Source organism: Mustela nivalis (genome assembly GCF_964662115.1).
Source record: "Mustela nivalis genome assembly, chromosome: 6".
Lineage (NCBI taxonomy): Eukaryota > Metazoa > Chordata > Mammalia > Carnivora > Mustelidae > Mustela > Mustela nivalis.
Genome location: NC_139025.1, coordinates 64,823,047 through 64,837,111, shown reverse-complemented (window position 1 = coordinate 64,837,111; position 14,065 = coordinate 64,823,047). Strand labels below are relative to the sequence as shown.

Genomic DNA, 14,065 nt, shown 5'->3' with positions numbered 1-14,065 from the left:
CTGCCGTTCCCACAGGACTGTGGATACCAGTGGATGGAAAGAAACCAGGCAGGCATCCTAGAAGCTAAACATTTCCTGAAACATTAGCAGGTAATCATTCACCTTTGAGGCTTTTGTTCCTAATGAAATGAGGGGTGCTATCAGCTCTCTTTGTGCCCTCTAATTCACATTTTCTTCAGTGTCTTGGGACCTACTGGTTTTTCTCTGACACCTCCCATCCCAAGTCTATTATGCTTCAGACCCTGGAACTTTAGGGAAAAGACATGAGTGGGCCCAGGCACATCAAAAGGAGGGCAATGCCATCTTGTTCCTATAGCCTCATGCTTATCTTCTCTGATAATCTGAGATTCTCTGAGAATTATTTATTATAGAATTATTCTCAGTTAATTCTCAGAGGATCTCAGATTATCTGAGGCGTGTATGTCATTGAAACAAAAGTCATGCTTCCTTTACTGTCCCTGCCGGTATTTTGCTTAGGGCCTTGCTCTTTGTGGCTATTTGTTCTTGTTTGTAAAATTGAATTCAGGAGTCTTGATCACGTGAATTAAGCATCTGATTATGCACTGCTGATATGGGTCTCCAGTTGGTTTCCCTGTGTAAGTCTTGCCTCACCCACTAGATGACAGTCTTCTCGAGGGCAAATCCATGTGGTGGGAGAAAATGAGGATTTGTAGTCAGCAGAATTAGGTTCAAACCCCAGCTCTGAGGCATATTAAATAATTTAAGTAAATTACTTAATCTCTCTAAACCTTAGTTGCCTCATCTGCAAAATAGGGAATAGTATTTATTTTCACAGGGTTGTGGTGGTGAAATAAAATATAACACAGAGCCCGGTACTTAATACGTGTTTAATAATTTACTTCCCTTCTTCGCCCTTTATTTTGTGTCTCTTCCACCATTTCTCATTACGCTAGGAATGCTGTAACCTGGGTGACCTGACTGAACAAAATAGAGAAGTTGTGGAACCCTTTTAGAAGAGAATCTGACATGTCTTTATGCAATTTCCCTCTTCCCCAGGCATCTAGAACATCGGGTACACCGGTAACAATTAAAAAAAAAAAACTAAATAATGGCTGGAAGTTATTTCTGAAGAGGAAGGTCGTCTTCAGTGTGTGTAGACATGAGCAGCCGGATACTGTGTCGGAACAATAGCTATTCATTGTGTCGGTTTCAAAGCTGGCACCGGCAAGCTAGTATTCCAATGTTGTTCCCACACAAACAGATCTCGAGCAAAATTTCCATGACCTGATGGATTGGTGTAAACAACTCATTTGCAAGAGCTTTTTACATCTATCCCCATGTCACTCATTTGAAAACTCAAGGCTTTTCAGGGAGTCTTGTAAGCACTGCTTAAGAATATATATATATTTTAAACAAATGTTTATCAACCTCTGTGTTTTATGGCTGAGTACATAGAGTAAACGGCTCTGTTCCTTCCACCAGAGCTGTAGATGGGAGATCCAGCAGTCAGATAGCACAGGTTATGGCAGAAGTCCTTTAAAGGCACCAAACTGTTGACCGGCATGGCCATGGCTGTTAGAGGTCTTGACTCTGAAACCAAAGAATAATGACAGGCTTTTTATGTTTAAGTAGTAGTTAGCATTTGCTAGCCCTTCATATTTGCAGTGACCTTTACAACTATTGTTATTAGTTATTCCTCCCAGCAACTCTTTGAACTAAATGACAAAATTATTTTTACTCAAATCCACCGACTCCCTCCCCTTCCAGTCCAATCACAAGGCCTGTGGGGTTCTCTGTACCTCATGTTGATGTTTCCTCCCGAGCAATGATCTCCGTGATAAAGAATATGTTCAAGTCAAAACAGTATAAAATATGGTGCATTTTAATATATTCAGTGCAAGTTAGATCCTGTCACTTCTCTACTTGGTATAAAAGCCTGGCAGACCAGCTACCCTCCCCTCACTGTTTGGACCTTATCCTACTCCTCCCCTTACCCCTCCCCAGTCACAGGGGGCCTCCTTGTGTCTCCTCCACTCAGGCAAGGCTCTTGTCCCAGGTTCTGCCTTGGCTATGTCCTTTGCCTCAGATGTATTCCCTTCAGATACCTACGAGACTGTCTCTCTCTTCCTTCTAGCCTTCGCTTAAGTGTCACTTCTCAAAGAGGTCTCCCCTGCCAGCCTAATTTAAAACTGCAACTGTGATCGAGTACTTACAGCCTTCTAATATACCATCTAATTTACTCAGCTATTAGGATTACTGTTTATTTTCTCTCCCCCGACAAGACTGTAAAATCCACAAAGGGATTTTGTCTGTTTTGCTCCCTGCGATATACCCAGCATCTGAAACAATGCACACAAAGGCATGTAATAAATATTTGTTGAATGGACAAATACTCCTCTGAAGGTCGTTGTCATGAAATTTGACCTACAGACTTAGAATGTGTCTCGATATGTGGTTTATCTTTATATTCCTTAGCCATAGTTCCTATGCTTATTTTCCACTTATAACAAACAGCTCATTTTGATAGCAATTCTGTAGAGATAAATGAAGCACACAGATTCTTAAGGTTGCAAGGAAACATAAAATCTCAGTGTGGCAGCATAGGAAAGAGTTTACGGGTATTGTAGCCCACTCATCTATTCTCATCCCATCAGCAGCATTGCCATGTGGCCATGCATCTCCCTTTCCATCTGAACAGGGGGTAAAGTGGTGCATTGGTGAAAAGGATAGACTCTGCCATTAGGCACCCCATTAGCTAATTCTTGTTCCATCAGTGTCTACCATGTGATGTTGGACAAGGTATTTTAGCTTCTCCCAGTCTCAGTTTCCTATAAAGTGGTGATGAAAATCATCTCCATCTCATAGGGTTTTATGAAGATTAATGAGCTAAGGCATGTATAGAGTTTGGCATATAATGAGCGTCAAATCAAAATGAGCCGTTGCTATTAATTCTGAGTTTTAGAAAGTCCTAAGTGTTGAGTTTAATCAAGCCTTATTTATGACTTGTATATGACTGATTTAATATATTTCACCGATTTGGGTTGGGGGGGGGTGCTACAAACAATAGTATATCCGATCAGTTGCCAGAACACCTTCCTGCTCACTTTAGAAGGGATTCCAAAACTTCCCTCTTAAGGCCCCAACCACCTCCCACCTCTTCTAAACATCCAGGAACACCAAGAACACACTGGTCTTAATTCATTCCAAAGGGTCAGTCTTGGGTGTGAATGGTCTGCAGTGTTGTTATAAACTGGCCCACATAGTTCAACACCAACTCCCCCCTGCTGCAGGGATTCCCTTGCTGCCTAGAGCCTCCAAGTAGTGCATGTGCTTGGGCTCCAAGATGACAGCTCTCTCAGTTTATAGTGCTCAGTAGTCATTATACTCCACTCACACCCATATCCAGAAGGTTTCCTGTCACAGTCATGGACTGTGTTGGAACCAGGCTCCTCCAACTCCCACAGGGATTACTGTGAATCCCTGCTGGTAGGCAAGACCTTTGAATCAGAATGCCCCTTTCCTTGTGGTGAGTTTGGGGGACCCCTTTGGGGACTTTGGGGCCCCTTTCTCCCAAAAGGCTTCTTATGGGGTCTGTTCTAACCCATCAGGAAGACTCTTGAACTCCATGTGCTTTCCCACCTCTCATCAGAGACTAGCTCTGCATAATGGGGTATTAGATGTGCAGGCTTTGTCGAGCTACAAGAAGCTTTATTAGGTTTTCTCTCTCAACCCACAGGGCATGGTATCTTACAGCATCATAAGAACCGCTTAATGACTTTTCCCTGAAGGAGGGAGATAGGTACCTTCTTAGGCAGAAAAGTCACTGGCATTACCTAGCCAACTGATTTCAGGTTGCATTCTACCTAACGCTCTATTATACTTAAATTCCCTGAATCTGGCTCTATTTCTTTTTTTTTTTTTTTTTTTTTTTTAAATTTTATTTATTTGACAGAGAGAAATCACAAGTAGATGGAGAGGCAGGCAGAGAGAGAGAGAGAGGGAAGCAGGCTCCCTGCTGAGCAGAGAGCCCGATGCGGGACTCGATCCCAGGACCCCGAGATCATGACCTGAGCCGAAGGCAGCGGCTTAACCCACTGAGCCACCCAGGCGCCCCTCTGGCTCTATTTCTTGAAGTCAGTATAAGCCTCTCTCCTTCCCTATGACAGAACTTCAACCACTATAAAGTAATTACCCAGGCCCCTCGGATTCTTTTCTTCTCTATTGGTGAATTACAGGGTGATCTTAGGTATGTTTTCTCAACAGTAATAGCTGATTCTTATTGAGCTTACTATACGCCAGACACTGTGCTAAGTGCTCTAATGTATTAACTAATTTAATCTTCAAGCAACACCATGAGATAGGCCCCTTTTGTAGATAAGGGAACTGCAGTTTAGGAAGGCTTAGTAGCATGGCCAAGGGCATGTATAGCTCCCAGGGCTTGAACTCTGGCTATCTGGCTCCCAAGCCTAGTGATGCAGTGTTGTTTCCCTAATTCAATTTCATGAGCTTAATTCTTTCATGAATTCAATTCAGGTCTCTAAATCAGGGATAATACTTATCTTAGAATATCATGGTAAGGATTAGATGTGATGAAGTATGATAAAGTGCTCAATGCAGTAGTTCCATGAGTGCTCAAAAATATGTTCGTTCATCATCTTTCTCCTTCCATTCAAATCATCTCCTAGTTTAACTCCTTCACATTTTGAAAGTGCTTGACATAGAGTGGGTGCTCAGTGGGTGGTAACTACTCCTCTTGTCACCATGTGTAGTTTGAAGTCCCCTCCCTACCCAGATTGTTCTCCTTTAACTCATTTAAAATCCTAGATTATGCTGCTCAGGGCTGCATATGATAAACCAGGTGGGCTGGAATGAAGTGGGGGCAGAAAGGGACAGTCACTTTAGTGGGGAGAGAGGTACCTGTGAAAATTAAATCCTATTACCTGCAGTCATTACTTTTTTAGTTAGTCAATAGATATGGAAATTGCTGCCAGTCTAATCCTCGACATCTCTTAGGCTTGTACTGGTCCTCACTGACTTGTCTTGTCCTTGGATAACTGATTATTTCTTTTCCAAAAATGCCCTCCTCCCTCCCCCTCCCCCAATTCCTTAAATACCATGTTTCTGTTGGGGAAGCTTTGAAAAATGCAGAAGAAATCATAAAGAAGGAAATTAAAGTCACCACAAATAGCATGATCTAGAGATAATCACTATTAATATCTGCATATGTGTCTTTCCAGTATATGTGTGGGTGTATTTCTTTTTTATAAAATCAGGATCACACTGTTCAAAATATATTCTGAGTCTGCCACCTTTTACCATTTCTCCCAGCCTAAGACACCATCATCTCTTTCTTAAAATACCACAAAACTGGGCTGCCCATGTGGCTTAGTCAGTTGAGCAATCAACTCTTGATTTTGTCTCAGGTCATGATCTCAGGGTCAAGGGACTGAAACCTGCATGGGGCCCCATGCTCACCATGGAGTCTGCTGGAGATTCTCTATCTCCATCTCCCTCTGTCCCTCCTCCCACTTGTATTCTCTCTCTCAAAATAAATGAATAAAATCTTTTTAACAAATGCCACAAAACCATTAGACTGCTATTCCCCCAAACTGATTTCCCTAATTCCATTCTTACCCCTCTTTGGCATATTCTTCAAAAAGTAGCCAGTGTGATCATTTAAAATCATAACTCTCTCCTACTTACAACCCTCCAGTGGCTTCTCATGTCATATAAGGTGAACCCCATCCTTCTCCCGGCTGGCAGGGCTGCGTGTGAAAAAGCCTCTCTTAACCTCAGTTTCCTTCTTTGCAGCATGCCCACCCGGTTCCCGCCTCACGTACTAGCTTCTGGCCCCAGCTTTTTCCTGCTTAAGGCCTTTGTTCTTCCCAGCACTATGTGGCTCAGCCCCTCATTTCAGTCCCTGGTCAAATACCATTCATTAGAGACCACCTTCCCAGAGTGCCTCTGCTTCCACCACCTCCTCTCCCTTACCCTGACTCATTTTCTCCATTGCCTTCATCATTCTTCTGTAATTTATCATAAGTATTTTATCTTTCTAGGTTTCATCTTGCAGGATCCCACCATTTCAGCCTGCCATAAGTGGTTGGGATCCTGGTAACTCCTATAATCAGGTACTTTTCTATGTCCTTTTATACATGCCAGTTTAATCTGCTTCATCTAGTGAGGTAGGTACAATTATTATCCCCATTTTCTAGATGGGAAAATTGAGTCAGAGGATATACATACCTTCCTTAACATCACACAACCTGTGAGGAGTGGAGCTGGGATCCAAACACAGGCTCCCTGCTTCCACAGCTGGGCTCTCGACCCCTCCTCCACCTGCTGGCTGCCTCCTGGTCTTTCTCCCAGCAGATGTCAGTAAACTTCCTTGTCCTGAAAGTTAAGATCACCAGGTGAACAGAGAGGCACTGAAGACTGTGTCAAGTGCCATTAAAATCTGTCACCAGATTTATGCAACCCTGTTCTCCAGTCCTCTTTGGGGATTAGAGCTGAGCCATTCTGAGTTCTCCTAACTGTACTTCCATGGAGACTTTCTCCCTACCTGGTTCACTAACAAATTACGCAGCCTTGTTTGTTACCATTTCCTAGCTCTACAATACCTATGGCACACTGTTCCCATCCAAAGAAACCCATGAAAGAGATGACATTGCTGTGACCAGTATTCATCTTCCTGGGTCGATGCAACGTGTCGAATCTCTGCTACAATTTTGCCAAAAGTGTCTGTTACTAAAATGGAGACATTTGTCTTTCTGCAAGTTTCTCGAAGTTCTACCATTCCTCATAAACTCTCATATATTATCTCATTGTCATTTTTTTTAGTTGTCATAATCATGAAGTCACATTCTTTTAGGTTACTAGGGCTGTTTACTTTGCTGTCCCCATTGCAGTGAGTATTTGGGTGCACAAATGGATAGCTCTGGGATGTAATTCACCAGAGCCTGGAGACTTAAAGACAGCAGCTAGGTGCTCTCTTCCTATCTCCCCATATCTCAGACTTTAATTTCCTCTTGGCCATGTTTTTGCTCTCCTTTCAGGCTTGCAGATTGTTATTCTTGATAGAGAAGATGGAACAAACTAGGAATTGAGTAATTCTGTTTCACTCTATCACTTCTAAGGTAACTGCATCATCTGCCCCAAGCAGTAGGCCAACTCTTCTCTTGTGTTTTTTTCTTGTTCTGAGCATACCCCAGTGGCTCTTGTGGGTGTTCAATGTAATGCATTAGTCCCAGGCCCCAGCCTCTTGACTTTATTCTTCATTTGGTGCCATTCCTTTGTATCTGCTCTTACAAATTCCTCCTTCCTGCCTTTGTAACTATACTTATAAAATATAAGCTAATTGAAGACAGTGGTTTCTTTGAATCATTTCCTCTCTTCTTCCTCTCTGGAATTATGTGTGAGTGGATAGTCAAAATTATATGGAGCCTCTAGTATTTCTGGAGTCAATTTCTATATGAGTAGAGTCTCTGACTGTCAGACCAAAGAGCATCTAGCCTAATGCCTTCCACATAGAAGGCCTGCAATCATGGTGGTAACATCAACAATGATAGCAGGTCTTTACTTGATTCAGGCATCATGCTAGAAGCTTTTATATATCTTACTTCATTGACTTCACATGGCCAACATTGAATGTAGGTCCTATTACTCATGATCCTACTGGGGAACCTGAGATACAGGGAAGTGACGTCTACATAGCTGTGAGGGCAGTGTCAGGAGCCTGATTCAGGTCTGTCCAGATTCCTTAGCCTGCCCTTTGACCTCCACAGTATGCTGCTTTCCAAGTTTAAGTCCACTGACTCACCCCTTCTTCTCTCTGGACCTGTGGAGTTGTGCTTGCTTATAGTTTCAGGAACACAAAATGCTTATATTTCCTTCTTTGGCTTTTACAAATCGTATGATGACAATGTTCCTTGTCTCTCCAAGTGCCAGTCACCTCCACACTGTCATTCATGTAGTTCTCCTTCATTGGCTAAAAATAGGTCCTTGTCCTTTTGTCATGTGACTGTCATCAGAGCAAGACTTGAATGAATTACATGCTGTACTTCTGGCAGATTAGGGTTCCAAACAGACTGCTGAATGGTCCAGCCATCATTCTGTGGCCCATGGAAAATAGGGCCTGATGGTCAAGTGACAGGTGCACCTAGCTGGGTGGGCCTGAGGGGAACCGAACTTCCATCTTGCTGCTTCCCCACTGAGCTTTTCACACTCTGGGAATATTATGTTGTTTTGAAGGTTTTTCTTCAACTATGATTTATATGCCACCTATTCTTGAATAGAATATAAAATGGTTTACAATAAAACATGTCTAAAACAGGACAGTTAAAACACATTTTAAAAAGCAAGGCAGACAGAGAGAGGTCAGAAATCACTTGGTTTGAATTCCTGACAAGAAGTTTTATAGCACATGAATGTATTTGATTAATTCCCAATACAAACATCTAAGTGTGTGGGAATGGGTAAAGACCTCTGCTTATCAAGAGAACCTAGGACAGCAGGGCCCGTTATATACGTGTAATCAAAATAAATGGTATCATGCCTTGTGCCATGTATGGAAATACTCATGAATACTATCTCATCTCAGAAAGCCTCAGAGGAGGGCAGCCGAGGGACTTGGATTTGTTCTAAATTGAGAGTAGCCAGTCTGTTCAAGGGTCATAGCCAGGATAATTCATCACTGTCATTGACAAAGGACCACAATAAATTTGTCTTTAAATTTTAATACCTAATTCACATGTTATACAGCTAGAATTCACACTGTTCCTTTATCTCTGTGTTATTATTTTTAAGCCCAGAATTGGTAAAAATCATAATGGAATCTTTTAAAATTAATACACTGTTTCAAGGGAGGCTTTTGTTATGGCTTATCTGCTGAACAAGATTTCCAATTGGGAAGAGATGAGCAAGGAATGAATGAATGAGGGCTGCGTGTCCCCTAACACCTGTGCACCTATCTCACACGAGCTGTGCCACAGACAGCTCATTCATTAAGGCTGGGTGTGTTCTTAGGCTGTGCTTCCTGCTCTAATGAAGGCTGACACTAGGGTAGTTCTGAGTCACACTGGCAGCCAGCAGCATGACTCAGGATGTCGTGGGGAAGGCAAGGAGCACAATGACCTCGCTGACTCCATCCAGACACACACCTACAACCACCTTGCTAGAATTACATCTGATCAAATTCATTCTACAGCCAGGTGGAAAGATAGAGAAGGAACTTTGGCAGGAGAGGTTGGGCTCGTGAATTTCTATGCCACTAGAGACGTGGTAGATGCTCAAAGTGACCAAAGGAATCAGAGGAGAGATTCACTGAGGTCCCCGGTGAGCATTTTCTGCCTTCCCTACAACTGTATAGGGAACTTTACGTCATGGAATCCCAGTGCTAAGACAACCGAGGAACTAAGTACAAGACAGGTTCTTCAATTAAAAGCAAACCGAACCAGGCACAAACCATGAACCATCAGGCAACAGATCTAACTAAAACTATTTTCTTAGCTCTTTCTGCTCCCTTAATGTATAGTTTCTAAGGATGAAGTTAATTATGGGGGGGGGGGTGAGAGTTATTTGTTGCAGGCAAATACTGATATTCTCTTGGGTCCAGGAAGTCATTACAAGTAAGAATGACAGGGGACAGGGGAAATGGCATTCATAAGTCTGGGCATAGCTATTTTTTGTCAGCTTGATAGAATTTGGTAGTAGTAATTTTTAGATTTTTTTTTTTCTTTTATGAAAGGTTTATTCCTAGTGCTAGGTCCCAATCTTCCAGGGCTCTAAGCACAATTAAACTGGGTGGGAAGGTGAGAGGAAGCCCAGTTGGATGCAGGGCCAGAAATGGGGCTCCCCATTATCCCCACCCCTTTGGTCCCAGTCCCCTTCTCTGCAATGGGGACACATAGAGGAGGGACAAAGGGTACTGGAGGCAACATCCTTGGCCCAGGGGAGCCCAAGAAGAGCCTGTAAGGCTGGAATAAAATATATAACATAAGAACCTTTGAGATGATATTACAGCAAAAGCCAGTCTTCACAAGTGACTATGAGTTCACTCAATTCACCAAGAATTTATTGACCAGTTGGTTTTTTATCCATCTAGTCCATCTGCTCATCAACTTATCCTTCCACCATTATCTCATCCAACATTATCGAGCACTGTCATGGGCAGAACTGTGTAACCCCACACTGCCAATTCTATGTATGTTGAAGTCCTAAATTCCAATACCTCAGAATGTGACTGTATTTGGAGATAGGGTTAAAATGAGATTAGTAGGTGGGCCCTAAGAGAATATGACCCGAGTCCTTAATGAAGAGGAGATTTGGACCAAGACATTCAGAGGAAAGACCTATAAAGACAGAAGAGGGAGACCATCCTTCACAAGCGAAGGACAGAGGGATTAGAGGCCAAAACAAAGCAGCCCTTTTGACACCTTGATCTTAGGCTTCTAGCCTCCCACATGGTGAGCAGATACATTTCTGTCTGTGGTCCTTGGTTCAGATAGCCCTAACAAATTAAAACAAGCATCTGTAATACACCAGGACGCAGTGCTAGAGATGGGAATATCATCTCTGCCTTCAAAGCGCTCCCAGCCTGCCAGGTACAAGACACTGCTAAGTATTGGGAAAATTACAATGATAAATCAACTACTTAGTTTTGTGAGACATGAACAGTCTGTAAAACTGAAGCGCTTCTCCCCACTGGTTTGATTGGCACGTGCCCTCATTTTATTTTTAATTCTGACCGAAATTTTTTCCAGGGTGAGGGATCAGTTTGGAATCAAGTGAAATATATTATCAGCCCCAGGAAACGAAAACCTGCCAAGGTAGGGAAGGTTGCGTTTTGTTTTTTAATCCGCGTGGCATTATTTAGGTATAAAATAGTCTTCAGAGCATTTTTGCCGCTTTAAACTTGTCAGAAAACTCATTTTCATAGTAAAATCCTGTCTTCATGGCCAATCTGTTTCCTCTCAGCTCACCTGGCTTTTGCTGAACTCCAGAATGAGCACAAGGGCATCCGGTTCACTGTGATTCTATTTGTGCCATTGCTATTTACAGGGAACCACTAACTGAAGAAACAAATTGTGACTCAAACCACGACAGAGCAGGGCCCTGTGGCTTTTGGTGCAGAGTATAGTCACACAGTTTAACAAACAGCATGAACCAGCTATAGCAACATGGAATTTCTAAAGCTCTGAGGGACTTCGGATACTGTCTAGTCTAAAAACAATCCCTCGTATTTTATGATTTGGAACCGGAGACACCGGTTAAGTGTTAAGTGACTCACCTGAATTCAAAACAAAACCAAGCAAACAAAACACAGAAAACTAGCTAGCTGTGGAAAGGGGGTGAGAACTCTTTCTCTTGCTTCAAGTCCGGCTGTCTTTTCTGTAGGTTCAGATTTGGGAAGTTAAATACTCCAGAGCACATCCCCTCAAAAATACCATGTGTATAATTCAGGTGCATTGTTGCTGAAAAGAGTGCTGTCTATTCCTTGGCTTTGGTCTGAAGTAGCTAGATTTCCTATCAGTGTGGGAAACTGAGTAAGGGAAGGACAGCCCTCTTTTTCATTCACAAATAGAGCCACTGATGAAACTAATAAATACTTGTTAGTTACAATTATGAGGCAGAGACTGTGCCGGCCCTTCACCATGAGGCAGGCATGGTTATCCCCATTTTACATATGGGAACACTGAGGGGTAAGAGATTATATCTCTTATCCAAGATCTCACAGTACCAATGGATAGAACCAGGATTTCTCCTGTGATTTTATGCTGCCCTCCTCAGCATAATTAATAAATGTTACATGATAAGGCCAAATTAACTTTATGTAAAGACATAAAGACACACGAATTCTGACTTATGTCTTATTGGTTAATCTTTAACTTTTGCAGTCAGTCCACTGTACAACACTGGTTCAACTCCAGGCTAAAACTGAACACCACTGAGGCTCACTGTGGACCTCAGGTATTTACCTTGCCCAGAGTTACGTAACTTTGGGATAGCTTTGTATTAACGGCCATTGCAGGAAGTTTTCACTTACCCTTATAAAAGAGGAGAGTCGCCATCTTCATGGGTCCTCTTGCCTTGCTTATCGGGTCTGGCTTCTTTCTTTTTTTTTTTTTTTTTTAAAGATTTTATTTATTTATTTGACAGAGAGAAATCACAAGTAGATGGAGAGGCAGGCAGAGAGAGAGAGAGAGAGGGAAGCAGGCTCCCTGCCGAGCAGAGAGCCCGATGCGGGACTCGATCCCAGGACCCTGAGATCATGACCTGAGCCGAAGGCAGCAGCTTAACCCACTGAGCCACCCAGGCGCCCCTGGCTTCTTTCTTAACAGAGATGTGGATCCCTTCTATGAAGATCATTTTTTTTTTTTTTTAATTCAAAGAAGACCTTGGGTACCATGTCCTGTTCTCATAGCCAGAGGTCTGAGTACTTAGGTCTACTGCATATTGCTTTTTCTTTTATAAACACATAAGAGAAAGGCCAGTGATACACAGTGTGTTAGTTTGGCACACTTAGATTCTGTTTGTAGAGTTGCCTTGTCTATGGAGCTAATATTTACAGAGGGCTGTTGTCCTAGGCACCATATGGCGCCCCAAGCACCATGCTAAGCCTTTTCTGTGCATTGTCTCCCTTAGGCCTCAGAGTAACCTTGTGTTGGACCTACCTGATTTACAGAGGTATAAATGCTTGCTAAGGTCAAACATCTCAGCCAGGTTTTTACTGCCATCAGGAAGCAGGTGTGAGCTTTGAACCCAGGCTGTCTCTGCAAACCCTTGCACACACTGCCTCCTGATTGCATCTCTTTGTTTCTTTGTGTGTCTCTCCAGGCAGAGACACTTGACTATTTCCCCTAATTCCTGCTCTTGGAACAGATGATTTCCAAGATCCCTTCGAGTATTGAAATTCCATGACTGATTAAAGTTTGTAATTTATGCAGTTTGATTAATTTGCACCAACGCCTGAGTTCATTTATTACATTAATTCTTTTACTGAAGACTCCAACTGCTTTTTAGTTTACTTACAGATCTCCTGATGTTCAGGGAATCTTGCTGCTTTTCCCAGAATAATATTTAAAACCTGAATTTTAAAATTTAAGGTTTAAAAACATATCTGAAAGGATTTTTACCATGCACAAAATTTATCAATTTTCCATGTGGACCAAAATAGTTCTTTTAAGCCCCCGTTCTCTTGGTTGTCTTTCCTTAGCCTCACAGATGCAGTGCTAATTGCTTGCAGCTTTGGGTCTGTTTCAACATGAGGTAACAATTTCGGCGTCTTGGGGTCGAGCGCTGCATTTCTTAGACATGCCAGGTCTGCGATGGTTGTTGGCACGTCAGGATGCCGAATCCACGTGGAGCTCAACTCCTCTGAATGAGGGGGGGGGGCTTCCTGAGAACTTCCTGTTGTGCTCCTCTGAACCCCAGAGCACCTGTGTGGTTCCACTGCCAGTGCCCCTCTTGGTCAACCTGGCACCTTGGTGGGATGGCCCTTGCGGACAGGCGCAGGCATTTGAATCCTCCTAGTCAAGCTGTGGTTTTTGAAGAATGGTTCCAGAACTCGCATTTATTCACAGACCTACCAGCTGGGCTGGTCCCAGTGACCAAGTTGCTCTTAGCAGCTAAAATTCATTCTGACTGGATGGAGAAGACAAAGAAGGCCAAAAAGAAGGGAAATTAAAAAAAAAAAAAAAAAGTGTGTGGGGATTCTGCAACCACATCTGTAATTAGGGAGCCATAGGACTAACTGTGGAGAATGGCTGGACCTCGTCTGGCTTTGCGCCTTGTCTGTAGTTTTGGTCATCAGGGTCAGAAAAGCCTGGTTTCCAACAAAGCTCTGCTATGAAAGGCTGTGCAGTACAGAGGATGGCATTCGAACCCTTAGCTTCGGTTTCCTCATCTGTAAATGGAGATGGTGGCACCTCCCCCACAGGCGTGTTGTGATGACCACATGTTGATGCCAAAACGCCCAGGTCCAACACGCGGTCAGCAGCTGGTGATGTTGTTTTTACTCCCTTCTCCCCTCCCCACTATGGGCCACACTCCTCGAAAAATAAGGTTCTTGCTAACTAGTGGTTTAGGAGCACTTGCGCGGCGTGCA

General features: G+C 43.0%; 1 protein-coding gene across 3 annotated transcripts; it reads right to left on the bottom strand.

Annotated features, from left to right (window-relative positions):
- Positions 1–829: 829 nt before the first annotated feature.
- Positions 830–14,065, bottom strand: LOC309868275 (uncharacterized protein). 3 transcript variants are annotated; one of them, XR_014313611.1, is made up of 4 exons: positions 12,279–14,065; positions 12,005–12,061; positions 6,208–6,354; positions 830–1,551 (listed from the first exon to the last, which is right to left on the bottom strand). XR_014313611.1 is itself a non-coding variant. In XM_082737941.1 (4 exons), exons 2-4 carry the CDS (start codon positions 12,033–12,035, stop codon positions 1,385–1,387), a joined length of 345 nt encoding a protein of 114 aa, XP_082594067.1. In that variant the 5' UTR covers positions 12,036–12,051; positions 12,271–14,065; the 3' UTR covers positions 830–1,384. The 3 variants fall into 3 exon arrangements, 2 of the variants coding, with proteins under 2 accessions (XP_082594067.1, XP_082594068.1); XM_082737941.1 differs by having other exon boundaries at positions 12,005–12,051; positions 12,271–14,065; XM_082737942.1 differs by lacking the exon at positions 12,279–14,065 and having other exon boundaries at positions 12,005–12,069.